This window comes from Chanos chanos, chromosome 7 (assembly GCF_902362185.1).
Source record: "Chanos chanos chromosome 7, fChaCha1.1, whole genome shotgun sequence".
Lineage (NCBI taxonomy): Eukaryota > Metazoa > Chordata > Actinopteri > Gonorynchiformes > Chanidae > Chanos > Chanos chanos.
This window is the reverse complement of record NC_044501.1, coordinates 38,597,532-38,616,238: the sequence shown is the minus strand read 5'-3', so window position 1 is coordinate 38,616,238 and position 18,707 is coordinate 38,597,532. Positions and strand designations below refer to the sequence as shown.

Below are 18,707 nucleotides of genomic sequence, written 5' to 3'. Positions count from 1 at the left end.
AACTGATTCGCATTCCCCGTAAACAACCTCTCAAGAACCTTTCATTGTGAAGATTAAATGCTCAAGTGAATTTGCTGTCATTCAAAAAAATAAATAAATAATAATAAAAAAAGGAACTGTCAAGTACAGGCAACACCCTGAAGCAAACAGGTGCTAAATCTGCATGTAATAAAGAAGTTAGATAATTCCTCGGCTATTTAAAGGACAGCCAGTGGACAGATTAATCTGACGAGAGTTGAGCGGCGAGAGCGTCTGAAGCCCTAAAGACTGTCAGTCCCATTGCTTTCTCTGAGGTTTTATTTGGGATTAAAGAGACAGGCTAACTTTACTCCAAAGAAATCCAAAAAAAAAAAAAAAAATTAAAAAAAAAAGGGAAAAAGAAGGAAGAGACGATTCTTCGAGTCAAGTACATAACAACCTTTGAGTAACCCTGTCGTGTTTTTATATAACAGCCATCTGCATCTTTGGATTTCCATTATTCATTAGCCAATGGCCGTGTCCTTGAGGTGGGTTTACACACGACCTTCTCTACCTGCACTGTCGGCAACAACCACTACATTCGGCAGAGCATGTTTGTGTCAGTTTTGTGTGTTTCTTTTACATTGTGTGAGATTGTGTGTAAGCAGAGTTTGAATTATACAGTGAGAATCGGGGAGGGGTCAACTTTTTCTCTAAGGCTCTAAGGCCCCCTCAACCCCCCCCGTAACGTGAACCCCGTGTGCATGTGCGTTAGTGCGTGTGCGGACGGTTTGTGAACGCGTGTCCGAGACAGGCTGCGCGTCGGAGTGCGTCTGTGTCAGTCTGTGAGAGGATGTTACAGTCTTTCCTTCGAACCGAATTCTCCTCTCCTCTGCCGGCAGCGCATGACTCAGCACCTCTGGGATACTCTGAGACTTCCTTTTGTAAACAAAAGGGAGCTTTGATGACAATTATATATTCATTGATTCGGCTCTGGCTCGCAATTAAACAGCCCGCCGCGCTGCGGCTTTGCCGAGGACTTGCTGAGGACAGCGATACGGTCGCCCCCTCCCCCTCCCCCCCCCCCCCCCCCTCGCCGGACCCGAGGATCATTCCTTTTAACATTTAACCACCTTCAAGTGCTCTGAACCTGCAGTTTGATACAGCTCCAGGGAGCTATGCTTTTATGGCTGTCCAATTCTGCAGATCACACTTTGTTAGCGGCCAGGATGTTCTCAAACGCCTTTTAATAAGGTTTAAAGATGTGAAGGAGATCAACGGTACAGCTGTTTTTTTTGGGGGGGGGGGGGGTTTTGCTAAAGACGTTACAGTGGAGCTGCTACTTTTGTATGACAGCTGCCCTCACAATAAACGTAATGTTGCTATTATTGATTGGTTTATTGATTTTGCTATAAAGTTGATCTTGGTTGAGAAAGGAGTGGAGGGGTGCGGTGAGAGTGGGACCCACCTGTGAGCAGCTCCGGGCGTTTTGATGCAGTGAACCTGCAGGAGGGGCCGCGTACAGCCCCCGGGCTTGACCCTGGTCACGGTCTGATATCTGGGTATTATACTCTGACTGAGACAGATCTGCGGCATCAATCACTAGACGAGAGTTGACGAGAGAGTGCACACGCACACACACACACACACACACATTCATACATGTAAATGTCTGGGTTTGCTCTGAACAAGTCCAGGGGAGAATCAGTCTGGTGGAGCTGATGTTGTTTGTTGTTGCTGTTTCTTTGCATGATTCAGCACTGTCTCTGCCAGACAGTGGGATCACTCCGTGGCACTAAAAGCCAGCCTTGTTCTCGGGCAGGGAGCTGGAAACGGACCTAATAATAAAGAGCGTGGCCTGAACTAAAATGCAGCACTAACCAGGTTCACATTAGTACTCAGCAGGACATGAGAACAATGACAGAGTAACAACAAAGAACTATGGGAGTGAGCTTCTGCGGAGCTTTGGGCCAGAGTGAAATTTTAAAGCAAAACCTCTGAGTGAATTGTTGGCCCACCGCAGAACAGTGGAGCGTGAGTGCCCTCTAGTGGGGCAGCTGCGCGTTGCGCTTACCTGCTCTGTGAATGCATCTTTTTGCTTTCTGCGCCTCCTCTGTCGTTTCTCCATTCTCTCTGTCCCTCATCCTTTTCATGGATCCCATGTTTTCTAACATCCACTCATTCAGTCTTTCCTCTGGGGCCGGGGCGTTTTCGGACTTGCTGCTCTGAGCCCGAACGCTGCCCTCGCTGGTTAGAAACCAGTTATTTGTCCTGTTCTGATTAGGACAAGCAGCCCTGTCCCTACGGATGTCATTTTCCAGAGGCGCTGTCTTTAATCCCTCTGCCTTTGTGTGGATGTTGGTAAGTTCGTGCAACGTGTTCAGGGCGCGGCCCTTTTCTCTTGGGTCAATTTGCAGTGCTACATTTTCTTTGACTCCTTGGCAACGCTCCTTTGTGACATCACTCATGGTTGCCAGGAGATTACACTCAAAAGGAACCGTCTTTACCAACCCCACAGCCTGGTTTCCTGATTCTGCCTGGGCTGACGTAGCTTTTATATCCTCCGCTACAGCCATCCTTCCGGAAGAGCGACACGCTTGTTCCTGTCCTTTAACACCTCCAATGTCTAAGTTGTCTTCTTCTCCACTCACATACCCTCCACCCTGCTTTTCAGAGATCACAGAACCAGTGCCTGTCTTGTCAAAAGGAGCCAGAGTAAATTCTGGAACAGGCCGTTGCAGCACCAGAGGTGGCACCACGGTGGCGTCTGGCGTGTGAACCGTTCTCTCTTGCACTGTCACGGCCTCTGATCTAACCACTGGGGCCTGCTCGTTATTAAAGGCGGTCTCGGGACGCGTGTGTTCGGGGTGCGTACGTTCTCTTGGCAGGTCTGTCACGGGTGGTTCTGTCTCGGTTACTTTCATATTCGCACTACCGACAGGATGGCATCTCCCATCCTCTACGCTGTCCTTAAACTGCTCTCTTGGGGTGTCAAACGGATTCAGTCTAGGGAAAAAGTCTGGGTCCATCAGAGGGGAACGGGTAAAGAATTGATTCTCCCTCCCTCGAGAATCACTGCAGGAGACACAGAAACGACTAAACTGTACTCATACCTCATGTATATTTTAATATATTAATGTTAAAATATGTGTTAATGAATAATTAACGTTGCACCATTAACAGTAAGTACCATGAAGCATCGCTATGTCCACCACAACTATAACATTGTGTAGCTTCTGAAATTGCTCCTTTGAAATCTAATGAAATCGTATAATAAACTGCGGGCTCTGACAGTGTTACTAGTAATGTATTCACAGAGGAAAATGACTTCAAAGGAAATTTGTTTTTGTCTACACGAGTCTCCAGAGGCTTTGTGCTGTGAGGGTGTCTCAGCCATCCCCCACAGTGAAGGTGAGACAGAGGACAAAACTCACTCTCTCCACCCTTGCTCCTGGGTGGTGATTTGGGAGGACCAGTGATGTCTCTCTCTAGTGGTAAAAAGGTCAGGTCTCCCTGACTTATCACTCGCGGCGGAAAAAGAGCATGATCCGTGCCAATGACTACCACACAAAGAAAAGAAAGACCCAACACATCAAGTTTAATATCACACATCAGTACGCTAACGTCCACATGTATTTGCTCGTGAACACTGTTGGGTTTTTATATTAACCCGGGAAAAGTTTAACACGTGCGTTTTGTGTGATGCATCTCTGTATGGCGGCTTTCACTCACATGCCCTCTGACTCCTGGACTCTGCTACAATCACTGTGCTGTTGGGACAACCTGAGGCCTCCATTGTGCAAATCTACTATTAAAAAAAAAAGTAAATTGAACTTCATCGCTACATAAACACGAAATATAATTAAGATTTACCGTAACCACGTAAGAAAGCAAATGAGAGGTTTCACTTTCAGAAGGCACTGGGTTAGTGCATCTCTGTGTAACTCTGCTTCCTAACCAACCAAATTTCATTTTTCCTCACGTCATTTTTTTTAACTACTTGATCACATGTTACCCATCAATGATCTCATATTCACATCCAGATAATTCTTGTTAAAATTGCCTCATAGAGGAACATCATTGACTGGAAAAAATACAGTATTCTGAGGCATTACACCAGGCGCATCATACACCGTAACATGACTGATCTCTATAGGCTGCTACTCTGACTCACTGTGTCTGCCCCTGTCTACTCTGCCTGCATGCTGGGCCCGCAGCGCAGCCAGGATCTTCTGCGCAGGCGCAGACAGAGAGCCTGCGCGATGAGCACTGCTGCGGTGGGACCTCTCCATCCTCTCGATCAGTTCTGCCGTTCTGCTCTGACTGCGTCTGCGAACGCACGCACCGATGTGCCAAACCGTAAAGATTTACTCATCAGGAAGGAATGAACTGCCACTAATGATCTAATGATTTACTAACAAATGGTAGTGTAGTCATTGCCAGGTGAGGTCAGTACTGAAGAACAGATTTACACAGTGTCATGTAAGGTCTGATAAGACATCTAGTGCCTGTCCAACGGAGTAAGACACTGAACACAAAGAGGCAAAGTATATAACATCGATATCACATGAATACTCCATAGTCAAACATTACGTTACGTGATTAGATAATACAAATTTTAGGAACACATATATACATTTATTGCCAACACTTATGAGTGTAAAATTACACAAATCCAAAAGATTAGTTAAACAAAGACAAAAAACCAGGTGATCGGAAAAGCGCGTTTATGGCCACCACAACATTCTATGCCTTTCTTTCCAGCATAGTGTTTCTCCAACATTTCAAGACAAGTCAGTGCCATCTCAAAACACATGTTATTAATTTAATCCTATTTCGCTTGGGTTCATGCGAATTAGTGATGAAAGGGGGGGGGGGGGTGCAGTGATCAGTAAGGAGCACTCTGAGCGGCGGAGGACTCTGAGCGGCGGAGGGTTCAGAGGCTGAGGCGGAGGTTTCGAACACTGCCAACCCCGCAGGATCCTTGAGGATTTAAATATTTGTCCATGTTTCCATCTGTTCTTTTCACTCCGTTGTGCTGTTCTACACGCGTCCTGCTCCACCTCCGCTTCCTGCTCTGGCCTCCATGTCTTCCACCGCTTTGCGTAGGAGGGTGGGGTCCAAGTGGAAGTAGACGTACAGTTCCCTCTCTCGCCTGAGGGTGGGGCTGCGCTCCAGCTGGGCCCGTTTGGAGCGTATGTCCCCGGTCACATCCTGTAGCATCTTATACAGGCTGGTAAGCTTGGTCTCTAGCTCCTGCAGAGTCACTGTCAGCTCCTACAGAGAGAGAGAGAGAGAGAGAGAGGGAGAGAGAGAGAGGGAGAGAGGGAGAGAGGGAGAGAGAGAGAGGGAGAGAGAGAGAGGGAGAGAGGGAGAGAGAGAGAGGGAGGGAGAGAGAGAGAGGGAGGGAGGGAGAGAGAGAGAGGGAGGGAGAGAGAGAGAGGGAGGGAGAGAGAGAGAGAGAGAGAGAGAGAGGGAGAGAGAGAGAGGGAGAGGGAGAGGGAGAGGGAGAGGGAGAGGAATGCCGAAAAAAAAAAAATGAGACCGGGATCCTCATCTATTTATTGCCTCAAGATCCCAGAAAAATAAACTGTCCTGCTATTTCCTTATGAACACATGTACAAGTCATATACTACACATATGAGACACAAATTACAAAACAACGTCTTGTATAGCTGTAACAGTTCAATATGCATAGAACATTCAGGAATGTTTTTGAGCACCTGTGTGATTTTTTTCTACGACCTGCAATTGCTTAATGATCATTAGTACATTAAGAGCACTCTAGAAACAGGAAAGAGGGAAAGTCTGAGGGCAGGTGAAAGGACAGATTCATGACCAACTTCTGGTCACGAAGACCTGAGGTATAAAAACCTGTGGAGGAACTATATAGTGCTTTTGTAGAAAAAGACATAAAAATGAAGAACGCCACCCAATCTTTCAGCTGGTGAACAGAAACCTTGTGCCACCACGTTCTAGTGTCAATTACGTCTGCTAAAAATAAACATCAAAATATCCAGGAACGTAGCATGCAGAAACAAATGCCTGCACAAAGTGACTAACCTACTTCAATAAATTCCCCCCGGCAAGCAAACGCACCGTGTCTTTCTCTCCCGTTTAATAAGTGTCTGGTTTTTTGAAAATGCTCACGCGGCCGTCTTGGGGGGAGGGGGCACCTCTCACGCGACGAGGAAGAGGAAGGGGTGCGTGCGGTGACGAAGACGTACCTGTGCGTTGGGACAGATCTCCTGGGCAGGCGTGGCCGGGGCACATACCTGCGGCCTCAGGAGGACCTGCTGGACCCCCGAGTAAGCGGCGCGGCGAAGGCTCTCCAGGTCGCTCTCCAGACGGGCGACCGTGTAGCCCTGCTCCGTCCCCGCTCCCGCCAGAGCCTCCCGAACCGAGAGGAGCTCCTCGCGCAGCTCGGTGGCCGCGGCCTCCAGCGCGGCGTACGTCCGAAACGGCTCCTCGCGCCCTGGGCCTTTTCCCGACTCCAGGGTTTGCAGCAGCCTGGGTCGTGAAAGAGAAAAAGGAAAAAGAGAAAGTGTCTGAGGATCTCAGCATCTGATGAGGCTGCTAGAGAAAAACGTCAATGATGTGTAGCCGATGACCTGGCAATTCAGTGGCTGTGCTGATATTATTTTGTCCGATTTGAAATGTGCTGAATGCTTCAGTAATTTCAAAGGCTGATTTGGTAACTTCAACATGCAAAGCACAGCGAAATACAGTGTGTCCCTGCAGACTACATAAACCATACATAGACTATAACTACTGACTCCTACATGCACAACGGCACGTAATAAGAAAGTAAGGGGCGCAATACAATCCCAACGTGTTAACAGAGCAAAAAACACAGAACAAGGCTGTTTAGTGTACTACCTACACAGCTGAAAGAGAGCTCATTGTTCACTGGGTGCTTTAGAGGTAGCAGGGCATTACCTGCTGAGAGCCATGTCTCTGGAGCTGATGACCGGGCAGGGCTTGGGGGCGACGGCCAGCTCTGGCTGAGAGAGGGCCTGTAGTCTCTGGGCGGTGGCTACGGCAGCCTCCTCCAGCCTGACCGCCGTGTCTCCCAGCTCCTTCAGCAGCCTCTGGTCCGTCCGCAGCTCCGTCTCTTGGGCCAGCCGCAGCAGTTCGAAAGAGGCCTTCTGCCGCAGGAGCTGGTCGCGCACCTCCGCCTGCCGCGCCGAGTAGTAGTCCTGTCTGGCCACCTGCAGATCCAGGTCCCCGCGCACCACGGGGACGTTGAGCAGCCTGGCGCTCTCGCGGAGGGCGGAACGCACTGGCTCGCTCAGCAGAGACTCCAGTTCGGACTGGGTGGCGCGCAGCTCCGAGCGCAGATAAGACTCACGAGTCTGGAGAGAACCTGAGGGCTACAGAGCAAGAGAGAGAGAGAGAGAGCAAGAGAGAGAGAGCGAGAGTGAGAGAGAGAGACAGTGACAGGGAGAATGTGTTTTTTTTGCAAATCCCAAATGTCAGATCCACACGAGGTAACCAGAACCAGTCTGCACAGTACATAACATACCTTTTGTATGGAACTGAAAACTGACATGTAAATTTGTGAAGATCAAAGCATTCGCACTTTTTTTTTTTAAATGGTGATCAAATGCTTTTTTTCAAAGCACACCGACAGATTTTCTTTGCACGCTCTCTTAATGTCTCACCTGAATCTTACGGCACAAGTACTCCGAGATCCACTCCTTGGCGGCTCTGTTTCCTTGCTCTTCCGCACGCGCTCGCAGCAGCTGGTGCTGCGCCACCATGTGCGCCCACTGCAGCCGTGCCATTTCCTTCCTCCTTTTCTCCACCGCGCGTTTTTCCTCCTCTTCCTCTTCTCCGTCATCGCTGCAGTGACTCAGCTCCAGCAGCTGAAAGCGCTCCGCGCTGGAGCTCTCCACCATGTCGGAGATGCCCTGGAAGAACTGCTTCTGGGTGTAGGCAGCCAAGGTCTTGGTGTTTAGCTCTTCCTGACGGAGGTAGGCCTCCAGGGAGAGTTGGGAGAGGCGAACTGGTGGCCCCGCTGGGTGCTCCGTGGAGGCTGCGGCTCTGTTTTTCGTTACGGACGGGATTTCGACGTGGTAGAACGCTGCCAGTCTCTGCACCTCTTCGGAGAGTTTCTGCAGAGCGGCGTTGGTGCCTGCGTTCTCTCCTCCCAGGGCGGAGCTGGCACCCTTCGCTCCGTCGGCGACGCTCTCCTCGTGCACCGCGAGTCGGGCCGCGCTGTCGGCCCGGGTCGTGGCGAAAACCTGGAGCTTCTTCAGCCTGCGCTGTTTCAGCTGCTTCTCTCTCCTCAATGCCTGCAGCTCTGCTTCCAGCTCCTGCACGGACACATCGTCCTCCCCACAAAGAGAAGTGGAAGATCCTCTCCCCGGACCTCCATCCACAGGCCCACACGTCTTCAGCACCTCCCCTAGCGCAGCCTCATTCAGAATGGGCTTCCCGGAGGCACGGAGGGCCTCGAACGCCCGCACCTCCTCGGGCGCAAGGACGTTGCTGCGGTTTAGGTTGCTACAGAAGAAGCGCAAGAAGTACAGGTTCTCCGGCGCACAGTCAAACAACCAATCAAATTCAGAGCCCTTAAGGGAGGCGGCACCTGGGTAACCCAATCGTGCGAGGGCCTCCACAAACTGCGCTCCATCCAACATTTTACCTGCAACAACCCACTCCCTCAAAAAAAAGCTTGTTCAATGCTGCAGAAGAGGGCAAGATGACTGCTGAATTCAGCGGGTTTCCTGTGTATTGTACAGCAAGTGTTAACGCAAAGATGAAGACTGAACTGAATGCACAGGAAAGAAATGTACAACATAAATTACATAAAATAATATTCATCACATATCTAACTAAAGCACTTACGTTTTACTTTCTATTAACCTGTCTTCCACTGTACCTTACTGATAGCACAGAAATCTGATTAATGTATTTTAGTGTTTTAACGCAAAGAACAAATTTCTCTTGTTCACAGAGAGAGGGGGAGAGAGAGAGAGACAGAAAGAGAGAGGCGTTACACATTTGAAAAATAACGTTACACATTTGTAAAAAATTCTACTGAGTGTAAGATGTGAGAGAGTTTCGTAACCATCCACCGTTGCAAGCTACAGTTATTACCTCACTATTAACTTAGCTTATCAACACACAAATTTAAGGCTATTTAGATAACTGAGAGACATATTCGCAGACAGGTTTGTTTTAAGAATGACGCGCGGGTAGAGAGGTTTAAGGAGAAGAATAGTCAAAGAATCGATTCCTGAATTAACATTATTTGTCTAATAACAGCTATCCTACATTAGTTATACTACTGTTAGCATCTACACCTGGTTAACTTGTCATGCTATCAACGCTTAGCTTGTTAGCAGTGCTAGCAATAGCCTAGCCACCACTGCTAATGTAGGATTCGTACTGACAACCAACCAAACACTGAGTTTTCTGGTTTGACAAAGAAAATTCTCCTGAGGTTGCAGCTTTTTCGTGTTTCCTTTTCTTACCTAGAAGATATTTAAATCAGTTGCGCTTGTCGGCTCAGTTTCGGTGTGTTAATAGTACCTACGCCTTGTGGTATAAGACATAACAAGCTGACAGAAACTTTCCCTGTCGTCCGACTTCAAAACTACAAAAAGGGCGCGCTTGTCCTTACGTCGTAACACGTCATTTAAGTTGATACCAGAGCCGTTGAGAGAGAGCCGTTGTTCTCTGTACCACTCTAGTTAATACCTGTTACGTTGAATAAGCTGCCATGTTTTTATAAATATAACGTAACAGTTAATCATTGGTGATATGCAATGCTATGGATTTCACAGACTAAATTCTAACTTTGAATAAAGTGTTGATAAATCTGGCTGAGTGAATCGTTAAACATCATTGTGCGCCTGTGGGACTGTACCATTTGGGCACGACGTCTCGCGAATTGTCTCAATCTTTTTCCCCCCTCTGCTGTCGCTTTTTCTTTTCTTCCATCCTTCTTTCTTTCCCAGGTACCAAGTTTATGATAAACAGTTCGACATAAAGAAAGCTGTTTCTCATGGCATATGCTGATGCAATAATTTGCTGGAAAAAGTACAGTCATAGCAGTGCGGTAGACGCGAGTTCACCGCTGACCTTTTGGAAGATTAACCATATACATTTCATTGGCAAGGGTCGTCACTGTATTGGGAACACCGCATGAACATGTCATAGTACATTTCTGCCGTAGATAAGACAATGTCTCCTCCGTTCCCTCTCTGTGCATAAGGAACATGCTGAAAAAAATTCTTAAAAGGCAAAATACACAGTAGTCTTTAACGTATCTTTTATGCACATTTAAGTTTTTTTTTAATCTGTTTTGTTCAAGATTTATTTATCTCATGTTTTTTTCAGTGTCCATGCTCTGTTATTTCCACTCACCTTAAAACCATGATATTTAAGATAATATCTGAAAATATATTGTTCAGTAAGATTCAGTGACTATACATAACAGTTTAATCACTGAACCTTAATTAAATTGCTAACATCAAGGTGTCAGATGATCACACATCAGCCTAAAACCGTACTGAATCAAAAGACAAACGAATTATGTGAATAATATAAAAATGTTCACACATTATGCATATTCTTTGCAAAGGCAAAATAATAGGTGGGTGATGTGGGTGTTGTCAACTGTAATACAAAACAGTGTGTTGTATTTTTATTTACATTTATTTATTTATTTTCTTTTTAAGCACTAATATGGAAATCAGTTGTCACCATATTCCATCATTCTTCACATGAAGCCCAACACCTAGAAGAAAAATTATCCTTGATATTGGTTTGGTAGTAAGGAACATGGACATTTGGGGGGTATTCCAGAAACTGGGTTTAGTGAAAAGTAGTATACCTCCTAACAGAATAGCCCAATGGCTTTGTTTTGCTAGGAGAATGAAGCCATAGGGCTCTTCTGTTAGGAGGTTTACTACTTACTCTGAGATGACTAAATCTTAGTTTCACTAAACCTGCTTTCTGGAATATCTGCCTGCTCTAACAAGCTTGCATTACAATATTTTCCCCTTCTTGCAAGCAAGACTGTCATTTACTTACCCCCTCCCCTCCCCTCGCCCTGGCCATTTAGAGTTCAGTTTACATAGTTTTAACCGGTGGTTCTGTTTCATTTGTTTCAGCTGGTTAATAATTAAATGGTTGGTTACACCTGTTTCTGGTTCATTTTTTCCTACTCACACCTGTGTTCTGTTAATTTAGGCTTGTGCTTGTATATATAGGCCCCGGGCTTGTGCTTGTGTATATATAGTAACGTCTTTACCAAGTCTTCTGATTGGCTGTTACCACAGAGCCCTTGTTTTTTCTGAATTCTTTGTAGGCGGGAGTCTTATCACTTTGTGCTCTTGGTTAAGTTCTGCTTCTTTGTGTAGTTTTAGCTCACCTGTCTGTTTCTCTTACCTGCTGTTCTGACATAAGGAACCTGTTGTTTTATGCATATACATCCAGTATCTCTCACCCTTCTGTGACAAAACTAACACTCAGACAGTCCTGTGATCCTCAGGAGCACTGTAATAGCTTTTATCCTGTGACAAAATGAACCACTGTTGTTGAACTATTCTACTGATGTCTAATCAGATAGAAAATGAAGTTGACCTGGGGAACCGGTTTACGACTGCAGATCTGGGTGACCGCCATGCTAACGGTGCGATGCCACCAAACTAAAACAAGTTAGCACTCCTGCTGATTTGATGAACCTTCTCAATGCAGATGTGGATGAAAAGTATGTCTGGTGAAAAACAAATATGGTTGAAATGAATGACAATCTGATGAATTTGAAATGTTACGATGCATTTTCTGTCAAGCGGGCAATGGAGGCGACTCAGATAACCTTATCGTCACGGAATATTCCACTGACGCGTGAGAACAGATTTCTGAAAGGTAGCCCTCTCTGAAAGATGATCCCAAAACAAATATGACCTAAAAATACATTTCTAGGGAAAGAACGGAAGGACTTCCTTAAGAGGCAGCCTTCTTTAACAGTAAACTGAATGAGCCGAAAAGGACAAAAGATCAATTCATAGACGACAATGTATGTGTGCTCTAATTCACATAATGAGTTTATTGAATGTTTGAATATTGAAATTGAAAAGCCTGCCCTTCAGATAATTCATTAATCGCTAGGTGTCATTAAGCTGTATGTTATTTAAGTTACTAAGGGAGTGGTGCATTATTTCTTCTGTTCCCAGGACTGCGCTCCTCTGGACTGAAATTGATGTTCTCAGTCTTGGATCTGTTCTGTCACTTGAGATTGCCACACCTATGTTGTTTTCTGCTCCGTGTCTGTTCTGTGTGTGTCTGTATCTTTCTGGTTAGCTAGTACTTGTTAATCAGTGCAGAGTTGGAAGTTTGACAGACCTTTAGCCCTGTTGTTTTCCGTTTCTCTCTGTGGTGCCTCCCATTTGGACTACAGAGGGTCCAATCACATTGGGGGTGTCTTGCTTTTTTTTATTGGAGAAATGCACAACTCAAAAGTCAATTATGCCTTATTTTCAGACAAACATTTGTTTTCACATAACTGTGCACTCATTTGTTGATTTTAACTTGTTAGCATTGTCTGTGGACATACCAACGCTCTTGGTTAGGCTCTGGTGCGCGGGAAAAAAGAATCACGGCACAGAGGTTTTACATAACCATTGGTAGTGCGGCAGCGCGCGAAATTCGAGGGGGAGTGGGTGACTATCTCAAGAATGAGTCGCAAAGCAAGCGAATCTTCAGAGTTAGCGAACTAAAAAGTTAATTAATATGTCTGAATTGCACCACAAATAAATATATAGATTTTATTTCCCACTGGAGTGCATATGTGCAATCTGTACATTCTTATACATGTACGTAATGCATATACATATACATGCACTTAGCGCTAGAGGCAGCACAACTGCTTTCGGTTTCGTTTTTATTTCCCGTTTCCGTACGTCTACTATATTCTTCAGATAGGATAGACAAGACTCGTTTTTCATTGTTGTTGAGCAAAGGGGTTCGTGACTGCAAAAATGCGCTCGAATGCGAAATAAATATAGGCTATATCCACACATATATGTATTTAGAGTGAACTTCAAACAGTTGTCAGTTGCCCACTCCCCCTTCAAAATTCCCGCGCTGAGCGCATTATAAATAGCGAAGTAAAACTCCCCTAGGTCATATTTTTTCGCGCGCTGCAGAGCTTTCAGAGAACTTGGATATTTCTACTGACAACCCTGGTAGGTTAGTATCTACTCATGGATGCACAGTTATGTGAAAACAAATGTTTATCTGAATACAAGACAAATTCGACTTTTGAATTGTGTATAGCTCCAGTAAAAGCAAGCAAGAGCCTTAAAAGGGAATCGTTATAACTTCAATGACAGGTTTAACATTAGAAAAGGTGTGTGATCATTTTGTAAATGCCTTTTGTCACAAATATCGGTGTCACGTGTTTCACTGAACCGTCACTTGGATCACTCATGCAATATCTAGTTATATAACTCGCTGTAAAAATTCAGGCGTTGTTCGTCCGCGCAGATCTACTGGACATAATTTATTTTAGGGGTCCGTCTCATGTACGCCGCCTTCATTTCTCAGTTTCGCAAGAAGTCTTGTGATTTTTTATTGTAATAGCGCCTCCCGGAGGCAAACCATGATTTTAAACGTTCGTAAAGTCTTTCCGTCATCATATGTCAAAGCAGTATATGTAAAATAACAACACTCTGACAACACTTGCTTTCACAGTCACCCGGAGAAAGGACGATGGTACAAGCTAAGACCTGGATTCTTCGTCAGCACTTTGAGGGGTTCCCCAAACCTAGCGACTTCGAGCTTAAACAAGAGGAACTGCCTGAACCCAAAGATGGAGGTAAGTGTAACTGCTCCTTTGTACCATGTCGGGAGCAATATTTGTATTCAGATCAAACTCGATTTATACACCAAAGCACTGATCTCTATATTAGCTCTACACGTGAAATATGAGTTGCACACAGTAATACGCAGTTATGAACTGTTCGATAAAGTTTTGATTTCACGTCTGCAAACATTCACCGATGTTAAATGACTTTCAAAAATCCTAATAAGACAATGGGGATAAGCTAGACTGGGATTTAATTCTGTCGCATAATTAATGTCATAGGAAAATCGTAGCTACCGCTGTGAAACAAGCAATACGACAGCCACGCGTCAGTGCAGGAACTACTTGTCCGGCCACAACAGCGATTTTTCTCAACACAGAATTGTTGACAGGCAGTCCTCTTCCTGGTCACTTACATACAGCTCAGTAATCCATCTCAAACAGCTCAATACCTAAAGAAGTGTTGATCTTCAGATTCGTGTGACACATTGACAGGTAACCATCAGAAAATGTTCGTTTTCCGCGATGCAATCGTTCGTAAAGGTCATCCATACACAACAACAGTAATATAACAGCTGCGCGAACAAAAGACTATGTGCTTTCCAAGTCGGTCACACTTGCATGTTTCCCCAAACGCTCATCTGTATGCAAATCACAGTAGTGATCAAACACAAAACCAGAATTGCTTACACAGTACGTGTGCAACGGTTAATGACCGATAATAAACAAGTGAAAGAACGTAAAATAAAGTACAGTGGCTCTCAACGTCGTATTGTTTCTGTCTTTCTTCTTTTAAATAATCTGTTAACATAGACACCGACATAATTACGAGACCCATTTGTGACTGGTCCTTGAACTAGCCTAAAGTTAAAATTTGCCTCTGTGGCTGTAGCTGAGTCGGCGATGGTGGGCGTGGTTACCAACAGTATTCCAAAGGGGCGCTGTAAAATCCTTTAACCGTACTCCAGCAACAAAGACTGTTATCGGTCAAGTGAATTTTAAATAGACATGACCTAATTTTCGGACCGTTTCCTAAATATGAGACTACACTTGCGAACCTCTAAAATAACGAGTACAAGTATTTTAACTTTAAGGGCGGTATGAGTCCCTTGATTATAGGTAAATGAGGTTTATAAATACAGAGGACAAGTTTCAAGTTTAAGAACACGTGTACATCAGATGATAGTTTGCACTCAGCAGTGTAAAGTCTCTAAGATAAACACACAGATAAACAGTGGTTCGGGTTTCTTGATAAGCCACTGCTGTGTGAATGCTGTTGTAACTGCAAACCATAACAAATGGGTGTATTCCGTATGCTTCACACACCCATCTGAATTAGTTACACATTTAGAGGTAGGAGGTTTGCAAATCTGTACACAACTACAGATCACTGTATACAGTGAGAGATCCATGTTTTTGTTCACAGATGTTTTTCCTCATGGTTTTGTCTTCCTGTGTTTTTCCAGGCTTTGAATGATATTATGGATGAATTGTGTGTGTTTCAGAGGTACTCCTGGAGGCAGTCTTCCTTAGTGTGGATCCCTACATGCGGTATGCAAGACAGGATACTAATTAAACCCCATTCATAAATTTTCAGCAGATTCAGTTTATCATTCTCAAGTCAACAGTAGCTTCATTCGTGGGTCTCTACAGGTTCTTTCCGAGACTCATTAGCCAACAGTCTGTTTTGACCGCAAAGCTCTGGTTTTCAAATGCCTTTTGTAAAATGTATAGCTAAATGTCTGTGATGAGTTGTTCTTTGTTGTTCTCGTGTCTGGCTTGTCTTGTAGGAATGACACAAGTCTTCTGTATGTCTTTGCCTCTCTCTGGTTCTTTAGGCCTTTCAGTCGTGTGGTCATGAAGGGTGGGGACGTGATGATTGGAACTCAGGTGGCAAAGTGAGTAAACAACCATGCATAAACCCGTTATCCATTTTATAGCGTACTGCAGCCATGTTTGGTTCTCAGAGGAATGGAAGAAACATCATATCTGATATATATATATTTTTTTAAATTCTTACTTCAAAACATAGATTCCCATATTTTCTATAGGAAAAAAAAGGGGCTAATCCCAGCTCCGTCTTGAAGAGTCGTATCTCACATGCTCTCGATCTCTCTCCTGTCTCCTCAGAGTGATTCAGAGCAAGAACTCGGCCTTCCCCGTCGGGTGTCACGTCGTTAGCCAGTGCGGGTGGAGGACGCACTCTGTGTCAGATGGTACCGGTCTCACGCGGGTCCTCTCTGACTGGCCGCAAGACGTCCCTCTTTCCCTGGCATTAGGAGCCATTGGGATGCCTGGGTAAAGCGTGCACGGAAGACTTGCGTTATTCGCAGGAATTTTGTCATCTGGCGTTCGTCCACAGTAAATTTTCCGAGATTTGCACTCGTACAAAATCAGCTGATGGTGCTGTCGTTGTTGTATTTACTCTTGAAAGTGCTGGTTTATACAAATGCTGCAAAGTGGTTAATATAATCTACACTCTCCCAGTGTGAATTATTTTAGCACTCCCAAAATGAAACAGCAGTAATTTCTGAGAAAAAAAAAAAAAAAGACCAAATTGTGATTTGAATGATTTTTTTTCCTCCTGCGCACTTCATAGATTGACTGCTCTTTATGGATTAGAGGAAGTTCTCCAGATCAAGGCAGGTGAGACTCTACTTGTCAATGCTGCGGCCGGAGCAGTTGGTTCAGTGGTCGGGCAGCTTGCTAAGATCAAAGGCTGTAAGGTGGTTGGGTCAGCTGGGAGTGATGCTAAGGTGGCCTACCTGAAAGAGCTGGGCTTTGACGAGGCCTTTAACTACAAAACCGTCTCATCACTGGAGGAGGCTCTCAAGGCTGCCTCTCCTGATGGATACGACTGCTACTTTGAGAATGTAAGAATACAGAATTTGTGGATTTGTGTGTACCAATGCAGAAACTTAAACATCCAGGCTTTCAAACATTTAACACTACTTACGTTTTTTTTAAAAGAACTGAGGACGATCGAATTGAGTTCTAGATCTGATTTTGAACAGCACTGTGTCAAGTGAGTTATAGGTGGTGACTCTGACTGGTTATTTGTGAACCTTTAGGTTGGCGGCCCGTTTTCCACCGCGGCGATAGAACAGATGAAGCAGTTTGGACGGATTGCAGTGTGCGGGGGAATATCTATGTACAATGACGTCACTCCTCAGACAGGTCTGCCTCAAACAGTCATCGCCTCACTCTGTACTAAGCTACTGATTTGAGATCAGTACATATAAGTTTGTAATGAGGTGTAATATCTAGTGAAGCTGATCTGAGCACGGCTGTTAGCAGGGGAAAAAAAACCCCTGAAACATTCTGACCTCTTCATTTAAACTGAGTCTTCATTTAAACTGAGCCATATACAAATGCAACTATTTGTAGAGTTTGTTCTAGCTGATCAAAGACAGCAACTTGGTCACTAATTTATGTTTAATGCAACTCTTTCTCATCATTTCAGTGCAGCCTGTGAAGTCAAATGTCTATATGAATCTCTATGTGTTGTCTCACATAGGTCCGTATTTCCAGCTGCCTATGATCTTTAAGCAGCTGAAAATGGAAGGGTTTATGAGCGTCAGGTGGGCACACAAGGATGAAGAATCACTGAAGAGGCTGATGGGTTTGGTGAAGGAGGCAAGTTAGCAAGGCTTTTAAAAAAGACGGTTATTTATTTATATAAAAGAACTGTATAACATCACACACACACACACACAGATATACTTTATTCTCTCCTTCTCTCTCTCTCTCTCTCTCTCTCTCTTTATCTGTGTGTGTGTGTGTGTATGTATGTGTATTTCCTACAAACTGATTTTCATCTTTTCTGATTTAATCTGTTTAAAATTTCACCTGCAGGGAAAACTGAAGTGTAATGAACATGTCACCGCTGGCTTTGACAACATGCCAACGGCCTTCATGGGGTTGCTGAAAGGAGACAATGTCGGGAAGGCCATCGTTAAAGTTTAATTTTTCATTTGCACTTGAATTTGTTGGGGTTTTTTTTTTTTGGGAAGGTAAATTCGTAAACATGTGACACTCCACTCCAGTGCTTCACAAGGCACTAACGCCGGTGAGATGCGTCGGTGGGAACATATGCTCCCCTGTTTGTAACATCAGTTAGAGTCCCTCCGCCCACTGTGCTCAGCTCTGGCCAATTACGGTCATCTGCCTGTGTGATCAGGGGTGGAGTCAAGTGAATAGTGCTTTTCTCCAAAGCGTGTTATTTCTATTGCTGTTACTAACCAGCCCATACTGTGAAAAAAAAAAAAGATTTATTAGATGAGCATGTGATAACATGTGTTTTCATCATTTAGATTTTTCCTCTCTCACCGTGACTAAGGTGATTTGTATTCAAGTGGGAGATGTATGAATTTGCAACTAATTTGAGTATTAAAAAAGAAACGTTTGAAAGCCAGACAATCCAAGCACAATTTTTTTTATGCAAATAAAGTGTTCCTTTTTTTAAAAATGTGTGTGCTATTTGTTTTTGTCTGGATGAACTTTTTCACGTCAGAGCCATGCTCTTTGAACATGGTAACATGGGGTAACTGTAGCAATGCCTTGGCAAAACATGCAAAGTGGTGAGCTGATATTTGGAGTAAATCATACACTAGTATATATTTAAGGCAAAAGCAACATCACTAATGTAGCAGACAATAAATAAGCAATGTGGCTGCATCTTAAATGCAGGAGTGTTTGCATGGCCATGAACTGAGATTATAAACCAGAAAATGAAATTTCTGTTTGTCAAAGGCTTTGTCATTACAGACACAGAAAATTACAAAAAGAAAACTTGATTTTAATATGCATTAAGAAACAGCTGTATCTTTGCAAGTCACAGTTCATCATCAAAACAAAAAAGAAAAAAAAAAACAACGAACAAAAAAGAAAAAACACCCAGTGCTGAATCACAGTGATGCAATAGCAG

General features: G+C 44.5%; 3 protein-coding genes across 4 annotated transcripts in view; 1 reads left to right on the top strand and 2 right to left on the bottom strand.

The window, feature by feature from the left end:
- poln (polymerase (DNA directed) nu) overlaps positions 1-4,250 on the bottom strand; it is a 49,571-nt gene extending 45,321 nt beyond the window's left edge. The window contains exons 1-3 of the mRNA XM_030779316.1: positions 4,133-4,250; positions 2,033-2,977; positions 1,427-1,545 (exon numbers count right to left, since the gene is read on the bottom strand). Coding sequence (XP_030635176.1) covers positions 1,427-1,545; positions 2,033-2,977; positions 4,133-4,250 — 1,182 coding nt within the window. The remainder of the gene's footprint in view (positions 1-1,426; positions 1,546-2,032; positions 2,978-4,132) is intronic.
- Positions 4,251-5,001: 751 nt separating this feature from the next.
- Positions 5,002-8,603, bottom strand: haus3 (HAUS augmin-like complex, subunit 3). The gene is made up of 4 exons (XM_030779315.1): positions 7,623-8,603; positions 6,898-7,331; positions 6,186-6,468; positions 5,002-5,235 (listed from the first exon to the last, which is right to left on the bottom strand). The coding sequence occupies exons 1-4, from the start codon at positions 8,601-8,603 to the stop codon at positions 5,002-5,004; spliced, it is 1,932 nt and encodes a 643-aa protein (XP_030635175.1).
- Positions 8,604-13,110: 4,507 nt separating this feature from the next.
- On the top strand, positions 13,111-18,153 carry LOC115817131 (prostaglandin reductase 1-like). 2 transcript variants are annotated; one of them, XM_030780376.1, is made up of 9 exons: positions 13,111-13,164; positions 13,669-13,792; positions 15,286-15,331; positions 15,619-15,678; positions 15,911-16,078; positions 16,380-16,653; positions 16,852-16,957; positions 17,298-17,416; positions 17,636-18,153. In XM_030780376.1, exons 2-9 carry the CDS (start codon positions 13,687-13,689, stop codon positions 17,744-17,746), a joined length of 990 nt encoding a protein of 329 aa, XP_030636236.1. In that variant the 5' UTR covers positions 13,111-13,164; positions 13,669-13,686; the 3' UTR covers positions 17,747-18,153. The 2 variants fall into 2 exon arrangements, with proteins under 2 accessions (XP_030636236.1, XP_030636237.1); XM_030780377.1 differs by lacking the exon at positions 17,636-18,153 and having other exon boundaries at positions 17,298-17,425.
- Positions 18,154-18,707: the final 554 nt, after the last annotated feature.

What these genes read in the sequence shown, in the direction of transcription:
- haus3 (XM_030779315.1), bottom strand. Translation starts at nt 8,603, where the DNA reads ATGTTGGATGGAGCGCAGTTTGTGGAGGCCCTCGCACGATTGGGTTAC. An exon ending in AGAGACATGGCTCTCAGCAG is followed by an intron (nt 6,469 to 6,897) that starts GTAATGCCCTGC and finishes TTCACGACCCAG; the next exon opens with GCTGCTGCAAACCCTGGAGT. An exon ending in AGATCTGTCCCAACGCACAG is followed by an intron (nt 5,236 to 6,185) that starts GTACGTCTTCGT and finishes CTCTCTCTGTAG; the next exon opens with GAGCTGACAGTGACTCTGCA.
- LOC115817131 (XM_030780376.1), top strand. Translation starts at nt 13,687, where the DNA reads ATGGTACAAGCTAAGACCTGGATTCTTCGTCAGCACTTTGAGGGGTTC. An exon ending in ACGACTGCTACTTTGAGAAT is followed by an intron (nt 16,654 to 16,851) that starts GTAAGAATACAG and finishes GTGAACCTTTAG; the next exon opens with GTTGGCGGCCCGTTTTCCAC. An exon ending in TGACGTCACTCCTCAGACAG is followed by an intron (nt 16,958 to 17,297) that starts GTCTGCCTCAAA and finishes TGTCTCACATAG; the next exon opens with GTCCGTATTTCCAGCTGCCT.